The sequence below is a fragment of the Oncorhynchus masou genome, chromosome 8, assembly GCF_036934945.1.
Source record: "Oncorhynchus masou masou isolate Uvic2021 chromosome 8, UVic_Omas_1.1, whole genome shotgun sequence".
In the NCBI taxonomy this organism is placed as follows: Eukaryota; Metazoa; Chordata; class Actinopteri; order Salmoniformes; family Salmonidae; genus Oncorhynchus; species Oncorhynchus masou.
In genome coordinates, this window is record NC_088219.1 from 26065759 (window position 1) to 26088090 (window position 22332).

A 22332-nucleotide genomic window follows, 5' to 3' on the forward strand; every position below is an offset into this window, starting at 1 on the left:
AGTTATTTCTCTCATTGGCATTCCCTGAGTGTTCCCGGCAAATATATGTTTGATAATAATTCATGATGTGAGCACACCTGAAAGCCATACTGACAGACAGAAAGACAGAGCTGGGGAGGTTGAGAAATGACCCTGTCTGTGGAGTGTGCTATACCGCTGTGAGCCGGGCCACATCTATCTCCGAACCCCCCTCTCTGTCGCTCACTTTAGGCCGCTCCGCTCCTGCACACACTGCACTGCGAGTAAATAGCCCATGTCCAGATGTATCATCGCTCCTCCGAGAGACTCCCAGGTCTACATATCTCACTTTAATTGAACTTTTGATGCATTGCGGGCCATGGGGGAACAGCACTCCGCTTGGTAATGGAGGCTCTAGATAAATGGTCCGCTTCCCTCTGTGTTTTTTAGGGATAGTTTTCGTTTTTTTTGTTGTGCTGAGGAAACAATGGGAAGAATATTCTCTCTCATTTCTTGTCTCGTTGGCGCAAATGGGGCAGAACATGTTTAGATGGGTCATATGAGTCCCCCGAGGGTTGGAGATTTTCTGCAGAGTAGAAGGAAATGTGTCTGGGCCGCACTGCAACTCCTCACTACATCTCATATTGGTTTTCAAAGGGGACTATGCAAACAATGCCCATTACCTATTGTAAACTGGAGCGCTCTATTTTGGAAGATTAACTGGAAAGAAATGGGCCCATTTTTTCTTCTCATCTGTAGTCCTTTGTGCTTTGAGTCTATTACAGCAGCCCGATTCAGCAGTGATACCCACTTTGAAATAGTGCAAAGCTTCTCGGGGCATTTTCTTGTTCAGATGTGAATTGCACAACTGCTTCTTCATGCCAAACTTGAAAACATTTAAAAAAGGTTATTTCTTCAGGGGTTGAAATGTAATTTAACTTCATCCAGTAAGCATAACATAATTCACTTTGTTTCCTTTTCTAGGGGCATAGTGGGCATGAATGCAAATGTATCATCACCAGCATAACATCCTGTTACATTTCCTCTTTCCTATTAGACATGTGCGGAACGTCATTAACCTATTGACCTTATAGCCTATGAGCATGGCACAATAATGCACCTTCCTCAAGCGTGGTGTTTAACCTATGGACTCACTTTTGCAATTATCACCTTCCTCTCTATCAACCAATGGGTGTAAATCTTGGGATGTATTATATGTACATTTTCCCATGTTCTCTTCTTTGCTGTTTTTCAGCAACAGTTTTCAACAACCATCCACCTCCTCACCAGCTATATATAATAACCTTAAGGCCTGTCATGGGGGCGGGGGGTTTATGCCAGCAGTCCCGCATAGGGCTACCTGCCATCACATCACATGGCGCCGAGGATCTTCCCTCTGAGACAAGGCCATTCCCCAAACTATTTTATAAAACGTCATATTGCATTCTGTCTTTGTTGTTCCTTCAGTTAAGCGTGTATTCGATTGAACTAGGAATGAAGTGTTCAACAGTGCGGCAAGGGGCAGCCCATTGAAGGGGGATCCCTGTAGAGATGAAAGGTTGTTGAACTGAGGCAGTCAGAAAGGCAGAGCCCATCTTCTTTTCCACAACCTATGTACTTTATAGGAGGCGGAAATGTACTGAAAACAGTGCACCAAATAAGTACCAATGTATCTACTGTGACTAGGCTTTGTAATTTACAGTGCTCAGACACAAAATGCATTTTGATTTCGACTGAGTCTGGCGTGAGTCAGCTGTTCAGTCTAAAATACTCTAAATGAATCAAACTTTGCAAACTTGTTTTGTCACCTTCTCTGTTCCAATCAATTGGGGTCCTAAAAGTAAAATGGCCTTCCTGATATCAAACTGCCCAGATGTATAGCCCTCAAAGTCACAGTCAGTAATCAAAGTATTATATTATATATGCATTCTAAATGCAGCTTTGATGCAAAGCAGTTGTTTTTTAATATACAATATACATGCTGAACAAAGTATTTTCACAACCTGGCTATCATTCAGATGTGTTTGTTTGCGTTACTCTTCCCTGTTTGCATTTACAACATATCAGTGCCTGTTTCTCATGCTTTGTAACCAGCCCTCTCTAAGTGTGAAACCTTTGAACAGATCTCACATCTCGTTGTTTTATCCCTCCCACAGCCCTTGACCCCAAGCAGGAGACAGTGGATGCATTGATGCGGCGGTTTAAGGAGAGTTTCCGTACTAACACCACCCCGGAGATCTCCCACTTTCAACACAACGTCACATACAACTCTTCTACAGGACGCAACAGAGGCCCAAGCCACACCAGAGGTAAGACTAAGGCTCATTAGTCACTGTTCTGACTAGTGAAATAAAGGTTAAATAAATAAATAAAATATTCTGTATGAAAGCCTTTTATCAATGTACAGAGAGCACATTTCTTTCAAGGTTGACACCCACCATGTACACTATTGTTCAAAAGTTTGTGGTCACTTAGAAATGTCCTTGTTTTTGAAAGAAAATAATGTTTTTGTCCATTAAAATTAAACATTAAATTGATCAGAAATACAGTGTAGACATTGTTAATGTAAATTAGCTGGAAATTGAATATTTGTTATGGAATATCTGTAACGATCGTCTTTGGGAGAAAGAGAGGAGGACCAAAGCGCAGCGTGATAAGTGTTCATGATGTAATATTTAATGAAACGAACTGAACACTGAAATAGAAAACAATAAAGTGAACGAACGAACGAACGAAACAGTACCGTGTGGACCAAACACTCACTCGGAAAACAAACACCCACAACCCAAAAGTGAAACCCAGGCAACATAAGTATGATTCTCAATCAGGGACAACAATTGACAGCTGACTCTGATTGAGAACCATACTCGGCCGAACTCAAACCCCAACATAGAAAAACAAACATAGACTGCCCACCCCAACTCACGCCCTGACCATACTAAAACAAAGACAATAACAAAGGAACTAATATCTACATAGGCGTACTGAGGCCCACTATCAGCAACCATCACTCCTGTGTTCCAATGGCACGTTGTGTTAGCTAATCCAAGTTGATCATTATAAAAGGCTAATTGATCATTAGAAACCCTTTTGCAATTATGTTAGCACAGCTGAAAACTGTTTCCTGATTAAAAAGCAATAACACTGGCCTTCTTTAGACAATTGCATCAGCAATTGTGGGTTAAATCACAGGCTCAAAATGGCCAGAAACACAAAGACCTTTCTTCTGAAAACTCGTCAGTCTATTCTTGTTTTGATAAATGAAGGCTATTCCATGCGGGAAATTGTCAAGAAACTGAATATCTCGTGCAACTCCCTTCACAGAACAGCGCAAACTGGCTCTAATCAGAATAGAAAGAGGAGTGTGAGACCCCGGTGCACAATTGAGCAAGAGGACAAGTACATTAGAGTGTCCAGTTTGAGAAACAGACGCCTCACAAGTCTTCAAGTGGCAGCTTCATTAATAGTACCCACAAAACACCAGTCTCAACGTCAACAGTGAAGAGGTGACTCCGGGATGCCAGCCTTCTAGGCAGAGATCAACTATTTTTATACTTTAGAACCGGAACCCCCATCAGAAGCTAGCCAGCTAACTAGCTACAAGCTAGTTGGCAGTTAGCCACTGCTAGCGGTCCTCGCCGTTATCTCGGACATCAGCCAGCCTCAACCCGGTCAATTCCTGCCAGTCTGTACAGCGCGATATCAACCCAGAGCATATCGGACTGCTTTTTCTCCACCACATCTCTGATTCATACCGCAAGCTCTGAACCATTATACCGGATCATCACAGCTATCTAGCTGCTATCCGGGTGGCAACTCCTGGCTAAGTCTCTGTCCCGAAGCAAGCACCAGTTACCCTGGAGTTAGCCTCGAGCTAGGCCCATCTCCCAGCTAGCCAAAGAGGTCCACCAGCCAATCCTTGGGCTACAATACCTCTTTTGCCAATTGGCCTGGCCTGGACCCTTTACTAGCGACACGGAGCCCCGCCGATCCATCATGACTGGTCTGCCGGCGTAACTGTCCGAGGTGGTATATAATATATATATAATGTACAAGTACATGCTGATGATAATTTGGCTTGTTATTCTAGTATGCTGTATCCCTTTACTTTCTGGAGGCGTGTGTGTGTGATGCAGCGTCTCACTACAATGGCTAGATTGTAGTCACATCCATGACCTCAGTCCTCAGGACCATAAATTCAGACCTTGGCCATTTCCATGCACTCAAATCATATATGACAGTAAAAGACCCATCAATTTGACATTACCCACTACTGGAAGAGACTGAGTGGCCACTGTGGAAATGAGACATTAACCTTGGACAGCTTACCCCATGCCCTTGACTATACACTTCATCACCCCCTCACGCCGCCTGCTCTATATGCTAAGTAATGTAGCGTTTTACACAGAGCCTAGCTGTGAGATCCTGTAGAGCAGGCCCTAACAATTGGCTGGGGGGGGGGTTGCTAGATGTCCAACCAACATAACTAACAGGAAGGCTATGTCTTTGTGTTTGAAAAAAGTGTTTTTATATTTTCTGTTAACCCACAAGTTAGAAGTTTTTGTCATTGAAAGACCCTGAGCGAATAGCCCAGGAATTAGCTTTGTCAGTGAATGTCGGCTCTGTGAAATCAAATCCTTTCAGTGGTCCAACTTTCAAATTCTAAAGAGTCTCAGTGCAAGTCGCTGGCGGGAGATTTCCTCTCTGTGACTCGGAGAGAAAATAAACTATTTTCGAGACCTACAGTTGAAATAGTTTTTCTCAGCACAAAGAGGGACCCAATCCAGGATAACAAACATGCTAATTGGACTAGCGCTTTTACGTAAGGGAAACTCGAGAGATGGAAAGGGAAACGGAGTTCGACGGCTAGGCTCTGAGATTAGGCCACGCAAGGAAATGAATGCGCAGTCAAATTATACACAAGATGGAGGAGGCAGGAACTGGGAATGTACGAGACTAGAGGGAGGCTATGACAGACTTCTCTATTTCATTTGGGCTGGCTTGAAACAGCGTTTTATGCCTTAAATTAGTTCCCTTTTCTGACGTCTCTCCACATTTCCACGAGCCCCACCGAACATTTGTTTTACATGGATGCCAGTTTTTAAACAGATTAAGTGTCAGTGCAGCTGTGAAGTTCTCTTTATTTCCCCCGTTGTTGTTGTTGCTGATTACTTTTGCATTGTAATGAGAGGCCATGGCGGAGACAGGCCCTTTGGCACGATGGCACAGTGGCACGAGGCCCCATGCTGCGCAGGGGCGTCTCAGTGACACAAGACAGGCAAGGGGGAGAGAACACCATCTGTGTAGTTTATTAAGAGTCTTGCTGATGAGTGAAACTAATGATAGGGGCATACATTTCTTAGATATTTAGATTGTGGGGAGAACTGAGGGGGAACGGTTCTCGTTGTGGGATCCATTTGTTCAAGTAGTTATGTTTCCATTCTTCTTTGTAAGTACGCTTGTGTTTGCGAAAGAGAACGACAGTGTAGAGAGCGACTGAGTAGAGAGTGAGAGAACGGCAGAGTAGAGAAAGCGATAGAGACTGCTGTACCCCACTTCAGCACCAAAGACAGTGTCTCTGCCTTTGTAGAATAGAGTCTGAAAAGAGAGACACTATTAGAGATTATGAGTGAATCTAGTCTGAGTCAGAACAAGTTGGTCAAGTTTCTCCGGAGCAGACGGCCTGTTGAAGTGTCCTGTTTGATTCAGTGAGACTCAACAAATAGAGCGCTGTCCTTGGTGCTGAAATGGAGAGAAGTGCTCTCTCCACTCTCCCACTACTCTCTCTCTTCTTCTTTATTCTATTATCTTTCTACATGTCAAACACACACAAGTACGCATGCTCGTACATACACAAACACACACACAAACACACAACTACATCAGCACGCAAGACACAAATCTCTCCCCTTCAAGTTCAGATTTTCATTGTCTGTTGTCTCTATTTCACCATGCAGTTTTTGAGGGCTCCAAGATTGGGCTAGTTAACATTCTGCCCAAGCCACACCATTCAAAGACACACTGAAGTCTTTTCACAATTAAGTTTAGCCTCAAATTGAGTTTCTTGTTTATGTATTCTGTCCCCACTGTATGTGCATACACAGTTGTGCACTGCGTTTCCCACTGTAATAATGTTTGATGTGCTACTTAGGAGCTATGGAACTATTTTGATGTGTCAGAACTCATATTTGGCCCACTATGACAGCCTAACCTTGTTTCTATTATCCCACTTATCTGATATAAATTGATGCTTTGAAGTTGCAGATGAAAGTTTGCAGTATTGTGTCTGTCTCTACTCAGTAGATTCCCGAAATGAAGAAACAGGATGTGGGGACAGAAAAAAGTGTTGGCTGAATTAGCCAAGCCTGTTACTTACCCTGACCTGTGTGTGTGTGTGTGTGTGTGTGTGTGTGTGTGTGTGTGTGTGTGTGTGTGTGTGTGTGTGTGTGTGTGTGTGTGTGTGTGTGTGTGTGTGTGTGTGTGTGTGTGTGTGTGTGTGTGTGTGTGTGTGTGTGTGTGTGTGTGTGAGAGATTCAGGGAGTGTTGATGGCTGGTGAATGTATTCTGTGCTTTGCTGCACTTTCAGCACCCTTCAATCTTCCCTCTAGATAATACACCATGATTGCAGCCCTGACCCTAATCCTTAGGTTATCTATAACAGGGTAGGTGAGCTACAGCCAGAAAACAGTGTCTGTGGGTGTGTGTGTATGCTTGTTTGCATGCATGTGTGCATCAGTGGCACTCAGTGCCGTTTATGATGAGGAAGGACAATATGATTTTTAATGAGCATGGTCTTATTTCTATTACAGCATGTTGGATGACTGTCATTCATATTCCATTCACCCAGTTCCATTTAACATTGATAGGTCTAGGCTACTACATAACACTCAAACTTTCCCTATACCCATCATGAGGTTGCTACAACCTAGCCTATGAATGAAAGTACAGTACAGGACCAGTGAATAGTTTTGACACACCTACTCATTCAAGGGTTTATCTTTATTTTTTCTATTTTCTACATTGTAGAATAATAGTGAAGACATCAAAACTATAAAATAAAAACACAAAAAAGTGTCATTTTAGATTATTAATTTGCCTTGATGACAGCTTTGCACACTCTTTTGGCATTCACTCAACCAGCTTGAGGTAGTCACCTGGAATGAATTTAAATTAACGGTTGCCTTGTTAAAAGTTAATTTGTGGAATTGATTTCCTTCGCAATGCCTTTGAGCCAATCAGTTGTGTTGTGACAAGGTAGGGTGGTACACAGAAGATAGCCCTATTTGGTAAAAGACCAAGTCCATATTATGGCAAGAACAGCTCAAATAAGCAAAGAGAAATGAGAATCCATCATTACTTTAAGACATGAAGGTCAGTCAATCCGGAACATTTGAAGAACTTTGAAAGATTCTTCAAATGCAGTTGCAAAAACTATCAAGTGCTATGATGAAACTGGCTCTCATGAGGACCGCCACAGGAAAGGAAGACCAAGAGTTACCTCTGCTGCAGAGGATAACTTAATTGGAGTTAACTGCACCTGTCAGGGGTGTGTACGGGAGGCGAAGTCAGGTGCAGGAGAGCAGAGTGTAATAAACAGGCGCGCTTTAATTCTGGTCCAAAAATGACAGCACATAAGAACAATAACGTGCCAAAAACACGGAACATAGCAAAAGTATAGCTCCTGACAAAATCCACATGACAATAAACAATTGCACAAAAAGACATGGTGGCGAACAGAGGACTAAATACATGCAGTAATTATGGAATTAAAACCAGGTCTGTAATGGAACAAGACAAAAGAAATGGATATATGAGAAATGGAGCGGCGATGGCTAGAAGGCCAGTGACGTCGATCGCCGAACGCCGCCCGAACAAGGAGAGGAGCCGACTGCGGTGGAAGTCGTGACAGCACCTCAGATGGCAGCCCAAATAAATGCTTCACAGATTTCAAGTAACATACACATCTCAACATCAACTGTTCGGAGGTAGACTGTGTGAATCAGGCCTTCATGGTCGAATTGCTTTCAAAGAAACCACTACTAAAGGACACCAATAAGATGAAGAGACTTGTTTGGGCCAAGAAACACGAGTAATCTGTTTGCGATTTTTGGTTCCAGCCGCTGTGTCTTTGAAGATACAGAGTTTGGTTTGCTCTTAGTAGGACTATCATTTGTTTTTCAAGTGGACAATGACCCAACACGCCTCCAGGCTGTGTAAGGGCTATTTGACCAAGAAGCAGATTGATGGAGTGCTGCATCAGTTGACCTGGCCTCCACAATCACCCGACCTTAACCCAATTGTGATGGTTTAGGATTAGTTGGACCGCAGAGTGAAGGAAATGCAAACAACAAGTGCTCAGCATATGTGGGAACTCCTTCAAGACTGTTGGAAAAGCATTCCAGGTAAAGCTGATTGAGATCATTTCAAGAGTGTACAAAGCTGTCAAGGCAAAGGGTGGCTTTGAAGAATCTCTAGTATAAAATATATTTTGATTTGTTTAAAACATTTTTGGTTACTACATGATTTCATATGCATTTTTCATAGTTTTTATGTCTTCACTATTATTCTACAATGTAGAAAATTGTACAAATAAAGAAAATCCCAGGCCTCCCGGGTGGCGCAGTGGTCTAGGGCACTGCATCGCAGTGCTAGCTGTGCTACCAGAGACTCTGGGTTCGCTTGCAGGCTCTGTCGCAGCCGGCCACGACCGGGAGGTCCATGGGGTGATGCACAATTGGCCTAGCGTCTTCAGGGTTAGGGAGGGTTTGGCCGGTAGGGATATCCTTGTCTCATCGCGCACTAACGACCCCTGTGGTGGGCCGGGCGCAGTGCGCGCTAACCAGGTTGCCAGGTGCATGTTGTGTCCTCCAACATATTGGTGCGGCTGGCTTGAATGAGTATGTGTGTCCGAAATTTTGACTGGTATTGTAGGTGCACACAGGTCGAGTAAAACATTTGAGATGACAGACAGTGACACATTCAATACCGCCTTGCACACTCTTGCCTGCATCGAGCTTATCTAGGAGGTAATTGTTAGTCCAACAGGTGCGAACGAGAGTTTCTATTGGACAAATTCAGTTTTTTTTAAATCCCTGGTTCATTTGCTTACAGTAAAGAAACATTTTTCAACAGAATACCACCCCGAACGAATCCCAGAATACAACCCTGATCATGCTCAAACACAGTTCACTTTCACAGCAACCATGTTGTGTTCCTTCTCGCATCTATACACTCTCCTCTTTTCACCTTTTCCCATTGGTGCAGCTGACTTCCGGGTTTGATGCGCGCTGTGTTAAGAAGCAGTGCGGCTTGGTTGGGTTATGTTTCGGGGGACGCATGGCTTTCGACCTTCGTCTCTCCCGAGCCTGTACGTGAGTTGTAGCGATGAGACAAAATAGTAACTACAAACATTTGGATACCACGAAATTGGGGAGAAAAGGGGGTAAAAATGTTGTTTTTTTTAAATAAATAATAAATAGTAAAGAAAGAAAATCCCTTGAATGACTATGTGTGTCCAAACTTTTGACTGGTACTGTAGGTGCACACAGGTCGAGTGAAAAATTTGAGATGACAGACAGTGACACATGGACAGACAGTGACGCATTCAAACCCGCCTTGCACACTCTTGCCTGCATCGAGCTTATCTAGGGAGTAATCATTAGTCCAACAGTTGCAAACGAGAGTTTCTATTGGATAAATTCAGTTTTTTTATCCCCGGTTCATTTGCTTAAGTATTAGAAACATTTTTCAACAGAATACCACCCCGAATGCATCCCAGAATACAACGCTGATCATGCGCAAACACAGTTCACTTTCATAGCAACCATGTTGTGTTCCTTCTCGCATCTATACACTCTCCTCCTTTCACATTTTCCCTTTGTTTATGGACTTCAATGAACAACACATCAGCTGTATGCGACCAGGCAAAAAAAATAATCTAAGCCAAACCATGTCATAACCGCTACACACAGCCTACATGGTTGTCCCCGTATTGGCTAAAGTAATGTCTTAGTCAAAATAGCTAATAGAACTACTGTGTTAGTAAACCCACTACAATCATGCGGTAACATTACAGTGTATCGACAGCAAGCAGTTACTCCGGCGGGCCCAGGTGGCAATAAATTATTAAAACCTAAAGCTTACCTTGAATTGAAAGAGTTCCAGTGCTGTGGTGGATAGTCATAGCCAGCTAGCTAACATAGCATCCCGCTGTTTCAGCCTGGTGTTTGAGTAATTAAACTAGCCAGCTACATTTGCTAGCTAAGTAAGAGAAACTGAAAGTGAAAAAAATCTCTCTCTCTTACTTCTCCTTAATTTTTGAAGAAATGAATTTATTGATAGCTGTTCAACTATTTTCTTTTTCTCTTTTTGAATCAACTATTCACCACATGTTATGCACTGCAGTGCTAGCTAGCTGTAGCTTATGCTTTCAGTACTATATTCAGTCTCTGATCCTTTGATTGGGTAAACAACATGTCAGTTCATGCTGCAAGAACTGGCATGTTGTTTAACTCTGGAAGTTGTCATAATTACTGTGTAAGTCTATGGAAGGGGGTGAGAACCAAGAGCCTCCTAGGTTTTGTATTGAAGTCAATGTACCAAGAGGAGGACGGAAGCTAGCTTTCCTCCGGCTACACCATTGTGCTACCCTACAGAGTGCTGTTGAGGCGACTATAGACTTTCATTGCAAAACAGTGTGTTTTAGTTAATTATTTGTCGACAAGTGAATACATTTAGTAGTTTAACATACAAAGTGTAACTTTTTCAATGTTTTACCATTTACATTTTTATGAAAATCACTGAGGAGGATGGTCCTCCCCTTCCTCCTCTCAGGAGTATCCACAGGTGTGCATACTCCTGTCCAGGATATTACATCAATGGACTCATGCTTAACTGAAAGTCGAGCAACGTGTTTCTAACCATCAATGTAATTACTGCACAGTCTGACACTGACCGTTTCTCCAGACCAGAGGAACATGATTGCTACTCATCATATGTCAGCCTGACTGCGTAGCCCTACAACAGTTATTAATGTGCCATATATTCTGTCTCACTGGTTGATAATCTTACAGGAATAGGATTCAATTGACACCTCCTGGTCTTAGGCGTGAAACATCCATTTTAGATGGCCCTAACAACCCATGGTGTCCCCAGCCTCACTGTCAATCGTACAGGGTGGATGGAGGCAATCATAGGGGAGGTGCAACAATTACCCAAGATGGAGGAATGAAACCCTGTGTGGCTGGTGTTAATAACCCAAAGGAACCATGGTGCTAAGGGTTCTGAATTTGAGCCCCCTTTTCAGCCAGTCATCAGTCATACCTTATGGGATCACATTTACCAAAGTACTCTTTCCCTGTCCCAGCCATTTGCCGATTACACCCGGAGTGCTGTGTGTGCCATTTATATGCTCATTAGTCTAAATGATCCATTAATCAAAATGGAATATGTGAATAAACGTCCAGGGGAGATAGAGGTAGACAGTAAGGCCACTTGGGTGGGAGTGGTGACCATTAAAACTCCCACCTGTTCCAATATTTTACCCTGACCTGTGTCACAGATATATGAGGACATGAATTTGGGCTGTGGGTGCTTATATTGTGATGCTGTCAGCAATTTCTTCATGGCACTGCAATTTTAGAAGAGTCTTGTTTTGAAAGCCTTCAGGTTCCATAAACTCAGAGATGATTGGAATCTGTTTGATTGTTGTACTGTAAAATGCAACTGTGCTGCCACCTGTTTGCCAGTTTCAAAACCCTATATCAAGTGGTTGGATATTTAATTGGATGCAGATAGGGTAGAGAGAGATGGAGTGAGTGAGAGAGACAGAGACAGAGAACTTGACAGGGAGAGAGAGAGGGGGGGCACAGGCAGCCATAAACAGAAAGAGGGCAGAGACAGAAACAAAGAAGTGATTCACACAGATACACATCGACGTACCTTGGACCAGTATTGGACCGAATGTATATTTGTCTTCCCTGAGCTCAATTCTGCCTGAGTGAGGAGAGAGGGGCACCCGCCTGGGGGATCTAGGGCTGGTCAGGAATCAGTGGAGCCACTGAAGAGGTGCTTCTTCCTGATGTGCACTTGGCTAGAAGTGGGCTGCCTGGGGCACTATGGCATGGGCGTCTGGCACTCCCACTACTCTCTCACCCCGCTTGGACTTCATTCCAACTCATCAGCCCGCCATGATTTCCTGCCAAGGCCAGACTGCAAACAAAAGCCAGTTAGAATGAAGCATGGTGGAATATAATATAGCGCTGCTGCCCACACACATTCATTTTGCTAGAATACTGTATATATTAAAAACATTCTATTCATTCATTTTTCTAGACTAGGCCTATATTAAATTTTATCGCACGTCCAAATTAACATCATGACGTTTTCAATTCAACAAGCTTTGAGAATGTGTTATCGCAGGTAAATCACCTGGTTCACTGTTATCACAATGAAATATCAAGATCAAGCATAAGACTTCTTAGTAATCAACAATTCAGTCTTATTCACATCAGTCCTACCACACTCGAAAGCATGTTTATCAGCAAACTTCACTCTGGAATCACCATTGTAGACTAGTAGAAGTACCCTTGGGGACTATAACAAGCAGCGTGTTGTGTTTTTAATCTGGCCACCGTTATAGCTTCTGAAAAGACATGTACTGTATATCTGTCTCCATAGTATTACCATCACTGTCTTGGATTGCAGGCTACTATTAGATAGCACTATTGACTATGCCTAATATCGAGAGCTTGTGCTCCTCCAGAAACATTAGAAATCTCAGAGGTTATTTCTGCTAGGATTTCTGTCAAACAGGCAGTTTGAAGCATCACACTTTAGCAACTTGCTCCATCACCATCTGTGATCTGGGATGTAGTGGAGGGGAAACACACATAAAAGGTGTTTATGCACTTTTTTTGTGAAATAGTGTTTACTCACCTTTTTATTTAGTTCATTATCGTTTACCCACTTATTGCGTTCCCAGCGTTGATCAATGCTCAGAACGCTAATATTCTTGATCTGAGCTCTAATCGTACCTGCCTCTCTGAGAACGAGCGGAATCATGATTCAGATATGCTCATTATGTTCTCCTACTCGCCCCAGGTTTGCCTTGTTAGCTCTCATTCATTCACCACTCTGTCCAACAGCGAACTCCTAACACTGCTACGGCCGAGACATCCCCCCCCCCCACACACACACACACACACAAAAGGATCTGGGAGAATTAGTCTACAACTGGTAAATAGTCGCTGATATTTCAGTCAGGTGGCGAGCTAGCTTTAAAGAGATTCACTGTCTGGTGAGGCTGAGGCAGGCTGCAATGCAGGAGGCAGAGAAGACCGAGAGAGGGACAAAGCAAGCAGATGGAGAGGCCATCCAAGGACAGTAAAGCAAAACCAACACTTAAAAAAGTCAATTAGTGCAATTCAACAATACAGTTCTTAAAGTTCGAATATCATATGGTTTATATCGCTGGTTGTTCATCTTATCTCGATCGCCCACTGGAGTTTATAGTTTACCCCTCTTTTTTCACCCCTACATCACTGTCTGTCATATTTATTGACATGAGGATAGAGACAAGTACACAAACAGGTTTTAAAGAGGATTATTTTTTTACTTTTTTTATTTCACCTTTTTTAACCAGGTAGGCCAGTTGAGAACAAGTTCTCATTTACAACTGCGACCTGGCCAAAATAAAGCAAAGCAGTGCGACACAAACAACAACACAGAGTTACACATGGAATAAACAAGCGTACAGTCAATAACACAATAGAAAAAAAGAAAGTCTATATACACCGTGTGCAAATGGCGTGAGGAGATAGTCCATAGTAGCAAGTAATGGGTGTTGTTATCGTGACCAGTGAGCTGAGATAAGGCGGAGCTTTACCTAGCATAGACTTATAGATGACCTGGAGCCAGTGGGTCTGTTGACGAATATGTAGCGAGGGCCAGCCGATTAGAGTATACATGTCGCAGTGGTGGGTGGTATATGGGGCTTTGGTGACAAAATGGATGGCACTGTGATAGACTGCATCCGGTTTGCTGAGTAGAGTGTTGAAGGCTATTTTGAAAATGACATCTCCGAAGTCGAGGATCGGTAGGATAGTCAGTTTTACTAGGGTATGTTTGGCGGCATGAGTGAAGGAGGCTTTGTTGTGAAATAGAAAGCTGATTCTGGATTTAATTTTGGATTGGAGCTGTTTAATATGAGTCTGGAAGGAGAGTTTTCAGTCTAGCCAGACACCTAGGTATTTGTAGTTGTCCACATATTCTAAGTAAGTACCGTCCAAAGTAGTGATGCTAGTCGAGCGGGCGGATGCAGGCAGCTATCGGTTGAAAAGCATGCATTTAGTTTTACCTGCATTTAAGAGCAGTTGGAGGCCACGGAAGGAGTGTTGTATGGCATTGAAATTCGTTTGGAGGTTGGTTAACACAGTGTCCAAAGAAGTGCCAGATGTATAAAGAATGGTGTTTTCTGCATAGAGGTGGATCAGGGAATCACCTGCAGCAAGAGCGACATCATTGATATATACAGAGAAAAGAGTCGGCCCGAGAATTGAACCTTGTGGCACCCCCATAGAGAATGCCAGAGGTCCGGACAACAGGCAGAGTACGACCCTGCCTCACACAGGAAGCGGCGCAGGTCCTAATCCAGGCACTTGTCATCTCCCGTCTGGATTACTGCAACTCGCTGTTGGCTGGGCTCCCTGCCTGTGCCATTAAACCCCTACAACTCATCCAGAACGCCGCAGCCCGTCTGGTGTTCAACCTTCCCAAGTTCTCTCACGTCACCCCGCTCCTCCGCTCTCTCCACTGGCTTCCAGTTGAAGCTCGCATCCGCTACAAGACCATGGTGCTTGCCTACGGAGCTGTGAGGGGAACGGCACCGCAGTACCTCCAGGCTCTGATCAGGCCCTACACCCAAACAAGGGCACTGCGTTCATCCACCTCTGGCCTGCTCGCCTCCCTACCACTGAGGAAGTACAGTTCCCGCTCAGCCCAGTCAAAACTGTTCGCTGCTCTGGCCCCCCAATGGTGGAACAAACTCCCTCACGACGCCAGGACAGCGGAGTCAATCACCACCTTCCGGAGACACCTGAAACCCCACCTCTTCAAGGAATACCTAGGATAGGATAAGTAATCCTTCTCACCCCCCCCTTAAATGATTTAGATGCACTATTGTAAAGTGGCTGTTCCACTGGATGTCAGAAGGTGAATTCACCAATTTGTAAGTCACTCTGGATAAGAGCGTCTGCTAAATGACTTAAATGTAAATGTAAAATTTGACACACTAAACTCTCTGAGAAGTAGTTGGTGATCGAGGCGAGGCAGTCATTTGAGACAACAAGGCTGTTGAGTCTGCTGATAAGAATACTGTGATTGACAGAGTCGAAAGCCTTGGCCAGGTCGATGAAGACGGCTGCACAGTACAATCTTTTATCGATGGCGGTTAGGATATCATTTAGTACCTTGAACATGGCTAAGGTGCACCCGTGACCAGCTCGGAAACCGGATTGCACAGCCGGAGAAGGTACGGTGGGATTCGAAATGGTTAGTGATCTCTTTATTTTCTTGGCTTTCGAAGACTTTAGAAAGGCAGAGCAGGATGGATTTAGGTCTATAACAGTTTGGGTCTAGAGTGTCACTCCCTTTGAAGAGGGGTATGACTGCGGCAGCTTTCCAATCTTTAGGGATCTGGGACGATACGAAAGAGAGGTTGAACAGACTGGTAAAAGGGGTTGCAACAATGGCGGTGGATAATTTTAGAAAGAGAGGGTCCAGATTGACTTGCACAGCTGATTGTTACGGGTCTAGGTTTTGCACCTCCTTCAGAACATCTGCTATCTGGATTTGAGTGAAGGAGAAGCTGGGGAAGCTTGGGAAAGTAGCTGCGGGGGGAGCTGTTGGCCGGGGTTGGGGTAGCCAGGAGGAAAGCATGGCCAGCCGTAGAGAAATGGTTATTCAAATTCTCAATTATCGTGGATTTATCGGTGGTGACAGTGTTACCAAGCCTCAGTGGGCTACTGGGAGGAGGTGCTCTTGTTCTCCATGGACTTTACAATGTCCCAAAAATGTTTGGAGGTAAAGCTACAGGATGCAAATTTTTGTTTGAAAAAGCTAGCCTTTGCTTTCCTGACTTCCCTGAAGAGTTGCATATCGCGGGGACTATTTGATGCTATTGCATCTGCCACCAGATGTTTTTGTGCTGGTCGAGGGCAGTCAGGTCTGGAGTGAACCAAGGGCTATATCTTTTCGTAGTTCTACATTTTTTGAATGGGGCATGCTTTTTTAAGATGGCGAGGAAATTACTTTCCTGATGGGATGAGGTCAATATCCTTCCAGGATACCTGGGCCAGGTCGATTAGAATGGCCTGCTCGCAGAAGTGTTTTAGGGAGCATTTGACAGTGATGAGGGGTGGTCGTTTGACCGCGTACCCATAGCGGATGCAGGCAATGAGGCAGTGATCTCTGAGATCCGGATTGAAAACAGCAGAGGTGTATTTGGAGGGCAAGTTCGTCAGGATAATATCTATGAGGGTGCCCATGTTTACGGATTTTGGGTTATACCTGGTGGGATCCTTGATAATTTGTGTGAGGGCGTCTAGCTTAAATTGTAGGACTGCCGGGGTGTTAAGCATATCCCAGTTTAGGTCACCTAACAGAACGAACTCTGAAGATAGATGGGGGGCAATCAATTCACATATGGTGTCCAGGGCACAGCTGGGAGCTGAGGCGGGTCTATAACAGGTGGAAACAGTGAGAGATTTATTTCTGGAGAGACTAATTTTTAATATTAGAAGCTCAAACTGTTTGGCAAAAGACTTGGAAAGTATGACAGAACTTTGCAAGCTATCTCTGCAGTAGATTGCAACTCCTCCCCCTTTGGCAGTTCTATCTTGACGGAAAATGTTGTAGTTGGGGATGTAAACCTCAGGATTTTTGGTGGTCTTCCTAAGCCAGGATTCAGACACGGCAAGGACATCAGGGTTGCTAAAGCAGTGAGCAAAACAATCCTTTCTCTTAGTCTTCATGTTTTTACATCCATTCAGAATAATAGTTCCTCAATATATTTAAAAAAATCTTTACAGCTCTCTCCCTTTCGACCACTTAGCGTGAAAGGGAAAAATGGCATGCTCTGATCCAGTGGAAACATAAAATTGGCCTACCTGATTACTTTTTATCAGTGCTTGACTTGAAATAGGTTCCGGTACTCATTTTGGGTGCTGGTATTGTTTATATTTAGGTGCAGGAGCTCCAAAATACTTTTGAACTAATATTCTATAAGAGGAACAGGAGCTCAAGCAGTAGAAAATTGGAGGTGCCGGTACTCAGCTCCAGGGAGCTCCTACCCAAGTCGAACATTGCTTCTTATCCCTTGCACAAATAGCCTACAACTGTGTCTGTCCTGAGCTCACTGGCAGATGAAGCTCTGAGGGCCCAGAATATTTTGTACAATGTTGCAAATTGCATGTTGTACCCAAGAGCAGATGCAATGTTTCAAGTTTGTTGCAGACAGGCCATATGTAGCCAATGTGATTTACAGGATATTTATTTTTATCAGGTTATTATCTGCCTGCTGGCTGCAATGTTGGCTTTATGTAGGCAATTTTTTACATTGTTGGCAATGGAATTAACATTTTAGGTTTGTATCATTTTAATTTATATTTTGATATCCTTTTGATTAACCACATGACAATTATTTTGAGATATGCAGACGTTATTATAAATTAAATGAAACTGTTGCACGAACATGTGCATATGAAAGTTGCCGACTCCTCATGTAGCTTATTATTGGCAACTTCAGCAGAGTAAAGCCAGAATCTGCGAAAGCCAGTAGGAGCAGGAGAAAGATGGCCGGGTCAGGTTAAGATTTTTTTTTTCTGGCTATCAAGATCTCTGGCTCCTGGACATGATGTCCCAGATGTACTCAATTGGATTCAGGTCTGGGGAACGGGCGGGCCAGTCCATAGCATCAATGCCTTCCTCTTGCAGGGACTGCTGACACACTCCAGCCACATGAGGTCTAGCATTGTCTTGCATTAGGAGGAACCCAGGGCCAACCGCACCAGCATAAGGTCTCACAAGGGGTCTGATGATCTCATCTCGGTACCTAATGGCAGTCAGGCTACCTCTGGCAAGCACATGGAGGGCTGTGCGGCCCCCCAAAGAAATGCCACCCCACACCATGACTGACCCACCGCCAAACCGGTCATGCTGGAGGATGTTGCCTGCAGCAGAACGTTCTCCACTGCGTCTCCAGACTCTGTCACGTCTGTCACATGTGCTCAGTGTGAACCTGTTTTCATCTGTGAAGAGCACAGGTCGCCAGTGGCGAATTTTCCAATCTTGGTGTTCTCTGGCAAATGCCAAACGTCCTGCACGGTGTTGGGCTGAAAGCACAACCCCCACCTGTGGACGTCGGGCCCTCATACCACCCTCATGGAGTCTGTTTCTGACCGTTTGAGCAGACACATGCACATTTGTGGCCTGCTGGAGGTCATTTTGCAGGGCTCTGGCAGTGCTCCTCCTGCTCCTCCTTGCACAAAGGCGGAGGTAGCGGTCCTGCTGCTGGGTTGTTGCCCTCCTACGGCCTCCTCCACGTCTCCTGATGTACTGGCCTGTCTCCTGGTAGCGCCTCCATACTCTGGACACTACGCTGACAGACACAGCAAACCTTCTTGCCACAGCTTGCATCGACGTACAGCTCGCATTGACTCCGTCTCATGCTACCACTAGAGTGAAAGCACCGCCAGCATTCAAAAGTGACCAACATATCAGCCAGGAAGCATAGGAACTGAGAAGTGGTCTGTGGTCACCACCTGCAGAACAACTCCTTTATTGGGGGTGTCTTGCTTATTGCCTATAATTTCCAACCTGTTGTCTATTCCATTTGTGTGATTGACTTGGAGTTACATTGTGTTGCTTAAGTGTTGCCTTTATTTTTTTGAGCAGTGTATTTAAGGTAGTAACTGGTTGACCATACAGTGACCCAGTTATCAAAATAAATCTCCCCTCCGGATCAGATATGTTTTTGTCAATTATGAATGGAACATTCTTATGGATAAGTATGGCTGTACTGTTTGATTTGAAAGATGAGAAATACACCTGTCCCACCCAAGCTCTGCGGAGTTTGGCATGTTCAGCATCACAGAGGTGTGTCTCTTGTAATAGCGCGATGTCTGCTTTTTCCTTTTTTAGAGCACATAGAATATTTTTCCGTTTTATTGCATGACCTAGACCATGGCAGTTCCATGTCAATAGATTTAAGGTACTAGTCATCGAACAGTAATCGAACTTTAGTGAAAGTCAGCTCTGGGTAAAAGTGAATAATAGTTACAGCTGTGTTCACATAAAAGGAAACTAAATCGTGTACATAAAATAACAATCTCTGAACACCCCAGCCGAGTTCCCAAACAACTCGACACATCCCGTTGGAACTATAACCCCCCTGCTCAGTCTCAATTCTGTGTTCCGAGAAAAAAAAAACGGGAACAGTTAGCAACGCACAACGTCTCCCCCTCCCCACCAAAGAAATGCCTCATCCTCTCCGCCCGCATTGAGTAAATGACAACGTAGCCCCCGTCCAGACCACATTAAAAGAGGGAGAAAATCAAATCAATAGCCCAGCCTACATATACCTCCCCCAAATGACATAGGGAACCACAAGTAATAATAGCAACAACAACAAAAAATAAGGAAAAAAAAATAAGGGGGAAATAAAAGTAGGGTGGGTCTTTGGATATCGGCTATATGTTGTCTTACCTCCTTTAGTAATAGCATTAGTCAGTTTCTCATTGACCAGGATTGTCTTTCAAAAAACGTTTTGAAGTGTCGCAGGGCTCCTTGGTGAAGAATCCTGAGCTCGTTTGGGTATTTGAATCCCCTGAAGATGCCTCGGTCAATGGAGTATTTCTTCACCTGGTCAAACTCTCGGCGCTTTCGGCGTATTCCAACTGACAGGTCCTGGTGTAAAGTGAGTTTGGCGTTTCCCACTGTGATGGTGTTGATTTTCGCCGCCTGTAGGACTCGTTCCTTGTCGGTGAATCTCAGGAAACGTATGGTGATTGGGCGCGGTGGTTGTCTGGCTGCTAGTGGGGGCTTCAGTGCTCGGTGAGCTCTGTCGAGTTCTATGGGCCTGTCGGTGGACAGGTGGAGCCACTCGGGAAGTTTGTCTTGCAGGTAGCGGATCAGTGGCATGTTTCCCTCTTCTTTTCCGCCCAGATTTAATAGAACACAATTATTCCTTCGCCTCCTGTTTTCCAGGTCCTGTTTTCTCTTCCAGATGCTCGATTTTCATTTTAGCATATGCTATTGTTTCCATGGCATCTGTCAATATGTTTTTCATGGATAGGATTCGCCCGTCTGCCTCGTCCAGGCGCCCCGCGTTTATGGTTATCTTGTTGTTGATGTCAGGCAAAGCGTTTTCCAGGATTGTCACCTTGCCCCCTATCGCACTGAGCTGACAGTTAATGGCATCTAACTTAATGTTGAGTTCTGTACGTTGGGATCTCAACTCAGAAAGGATGTCTTCGACAGAGTGCGAGTTTGGCATTCGTTGGGCCTCGGGGGGGGGGGGGAACGGGTCTTCTTGCTCCTGGCTAATGGCGCTAGTTTTTTCTGAAGCTAGCTTCTAATTGGAGGCTTTTTCCGTCGCTAATAATCGAGTCCGGGTAAAAATGTCACCTGTAGTGTCGCCTTTTGTAGCCGCCATGACTTTTTTTTACTAAAGCTAAAGGACTTTAAACTTGAAGTGGAGGTAAGATTAGGAATTGGAAACTACTTGTGCAGAGCTCTTAGTTCACACGGCCATCTCGTTCAATCCCCCCACATGGGACATTTTCAAAACAAGAAGTAGCTTTTTAGGGGCAGTCGCTCAGCCACAGCTTGAATGCAGCCTGAATTTGATTACCATTGGCAGCGCAGGATAAGACCAGCAATCATGCACTTACTGTACACACACAGGCATATGCGCATACACACACACACACACACACACACACACACACACACACACACACACACACACACACACACACACACACACACACACACACACACGCGTTGAGTGTGTTAGCTGTACTCATCCGCTTGTCATGCCATGTTGTATTTACTGCATCTCCCTGGTGCTTTCACTGCTGAAGTACGGAGAAGGCGTTTGTTTACCCACATCTCTGTATAATTACAGCCTGTATTATTTTGGGTAAACCACACTTAACCTTTGAGGTTTAAACAGATGCAGATGCGGTCACGGGTAGGGGCAGCAATAGATCATTTATGCTGTCCCTCACAGACACGCACACACAGTCATGTAGATACAAACTACCACACGTCTTTGCACATACTGACTCAGACTCATTCATTCACATGTTCACTCTCATCTCATCCCTGCAAACAAAGGCAACAAAATTGGCCTTGGCAAATAGTCACAGTCTTGTTAGTTGTGTTCTCAGTAATTCCCTTCCCTGCTTTCATACAAACACATGAAGAGCACACATACATACAGGTGCATGAATACCCCTCTCTCTCGCTCTCTCTCTCTCGCTCTCTCTCTCTCTCTCTCTCTCTCTCTCTCTCTCTCTCTCTCTCTCTCTCTCATACACACCATCACTCACACTAGCCCACCTGAGCTGAAGTCCATTAGTTGTGGTACTGTGTTGATGTGATGGCGTGCGTGGCAGAAGCAGAGGGTGATCTGTGCTCCCCGACAGAAAAATGATTAGCTTTTATAGTGCAGAATGAACTCATCGCTGCCTCGCCTCCCAGTGTCTGCACCACCTTAATCACTCCCATCACAGGGCAGATTGAAAAGCAGTTCCCGCTTTCTTTCCCCATGTAACCTTTCCCCCCACCCTATCCTCCCTATCCTCTCTCGCAATAGCCCTTTTCTCTCTCTCTACCACCCTATCCTCCCTATCCTCTCTCACTATAGCCCTTCTCTCTCTCTCTACCACCCTATCCTCCCTATCCTCTCTCACTATAGCCCTTCTCTCTCTCTCTCTACCACCCTATCCTCCCTATCCTCTCTCACTATAGCCCTTCTCTCTCTCTCTCTACCACCCTATCCTCCCTATCCTCTCTCGCTATAGCCCTTCTCTCTCACTATAACCTTTCCCCCCACCCTATCCTCCCTATCCTCTCTCGCAATAGCCCTTCTCTCTCTCTCTCTACTACCCTATCCTCCCTATCCTCTCTCACTATAGCCCTTCTCTCTCTCTCTCTACCACCCTATCCTCCCTATCCTCTCTCGCTATAGCCCTTTTCTCTCTCTCTACTACCCTATCCTCCCTATCCTCTCTCGCTATAGCCCTTCTCTCTCTCTCTCTACCACCCTATCCTCCCTATCCTCTCTCGCTATAGCCTTTCTCTCTCTCTACC

At 44.5% G+C, this 22332-nt stretch overlaps 1 protein-coding gene across 1 annotated transcript in view; it reads left to right on the forward strand.

The window, feature by feature from the left end:
- The window catches only part of LOC135544450 (astrotactin-2-like), a 501862-nt gene that overhangs the window by 150653 nt on the left and 328877 nt on the right, over positions 1-22332 (forward strand). The window contains exon 4 of the mRNA XM_064972062.1: positions 2115-2267. Within this exon, the coding sequence (XP_064828134.1) occupies positions 2115-2267 (153 nt within the window). The remainder of the gene's footprint in view (positions 1-2114; positions 2268-22332) is intronic.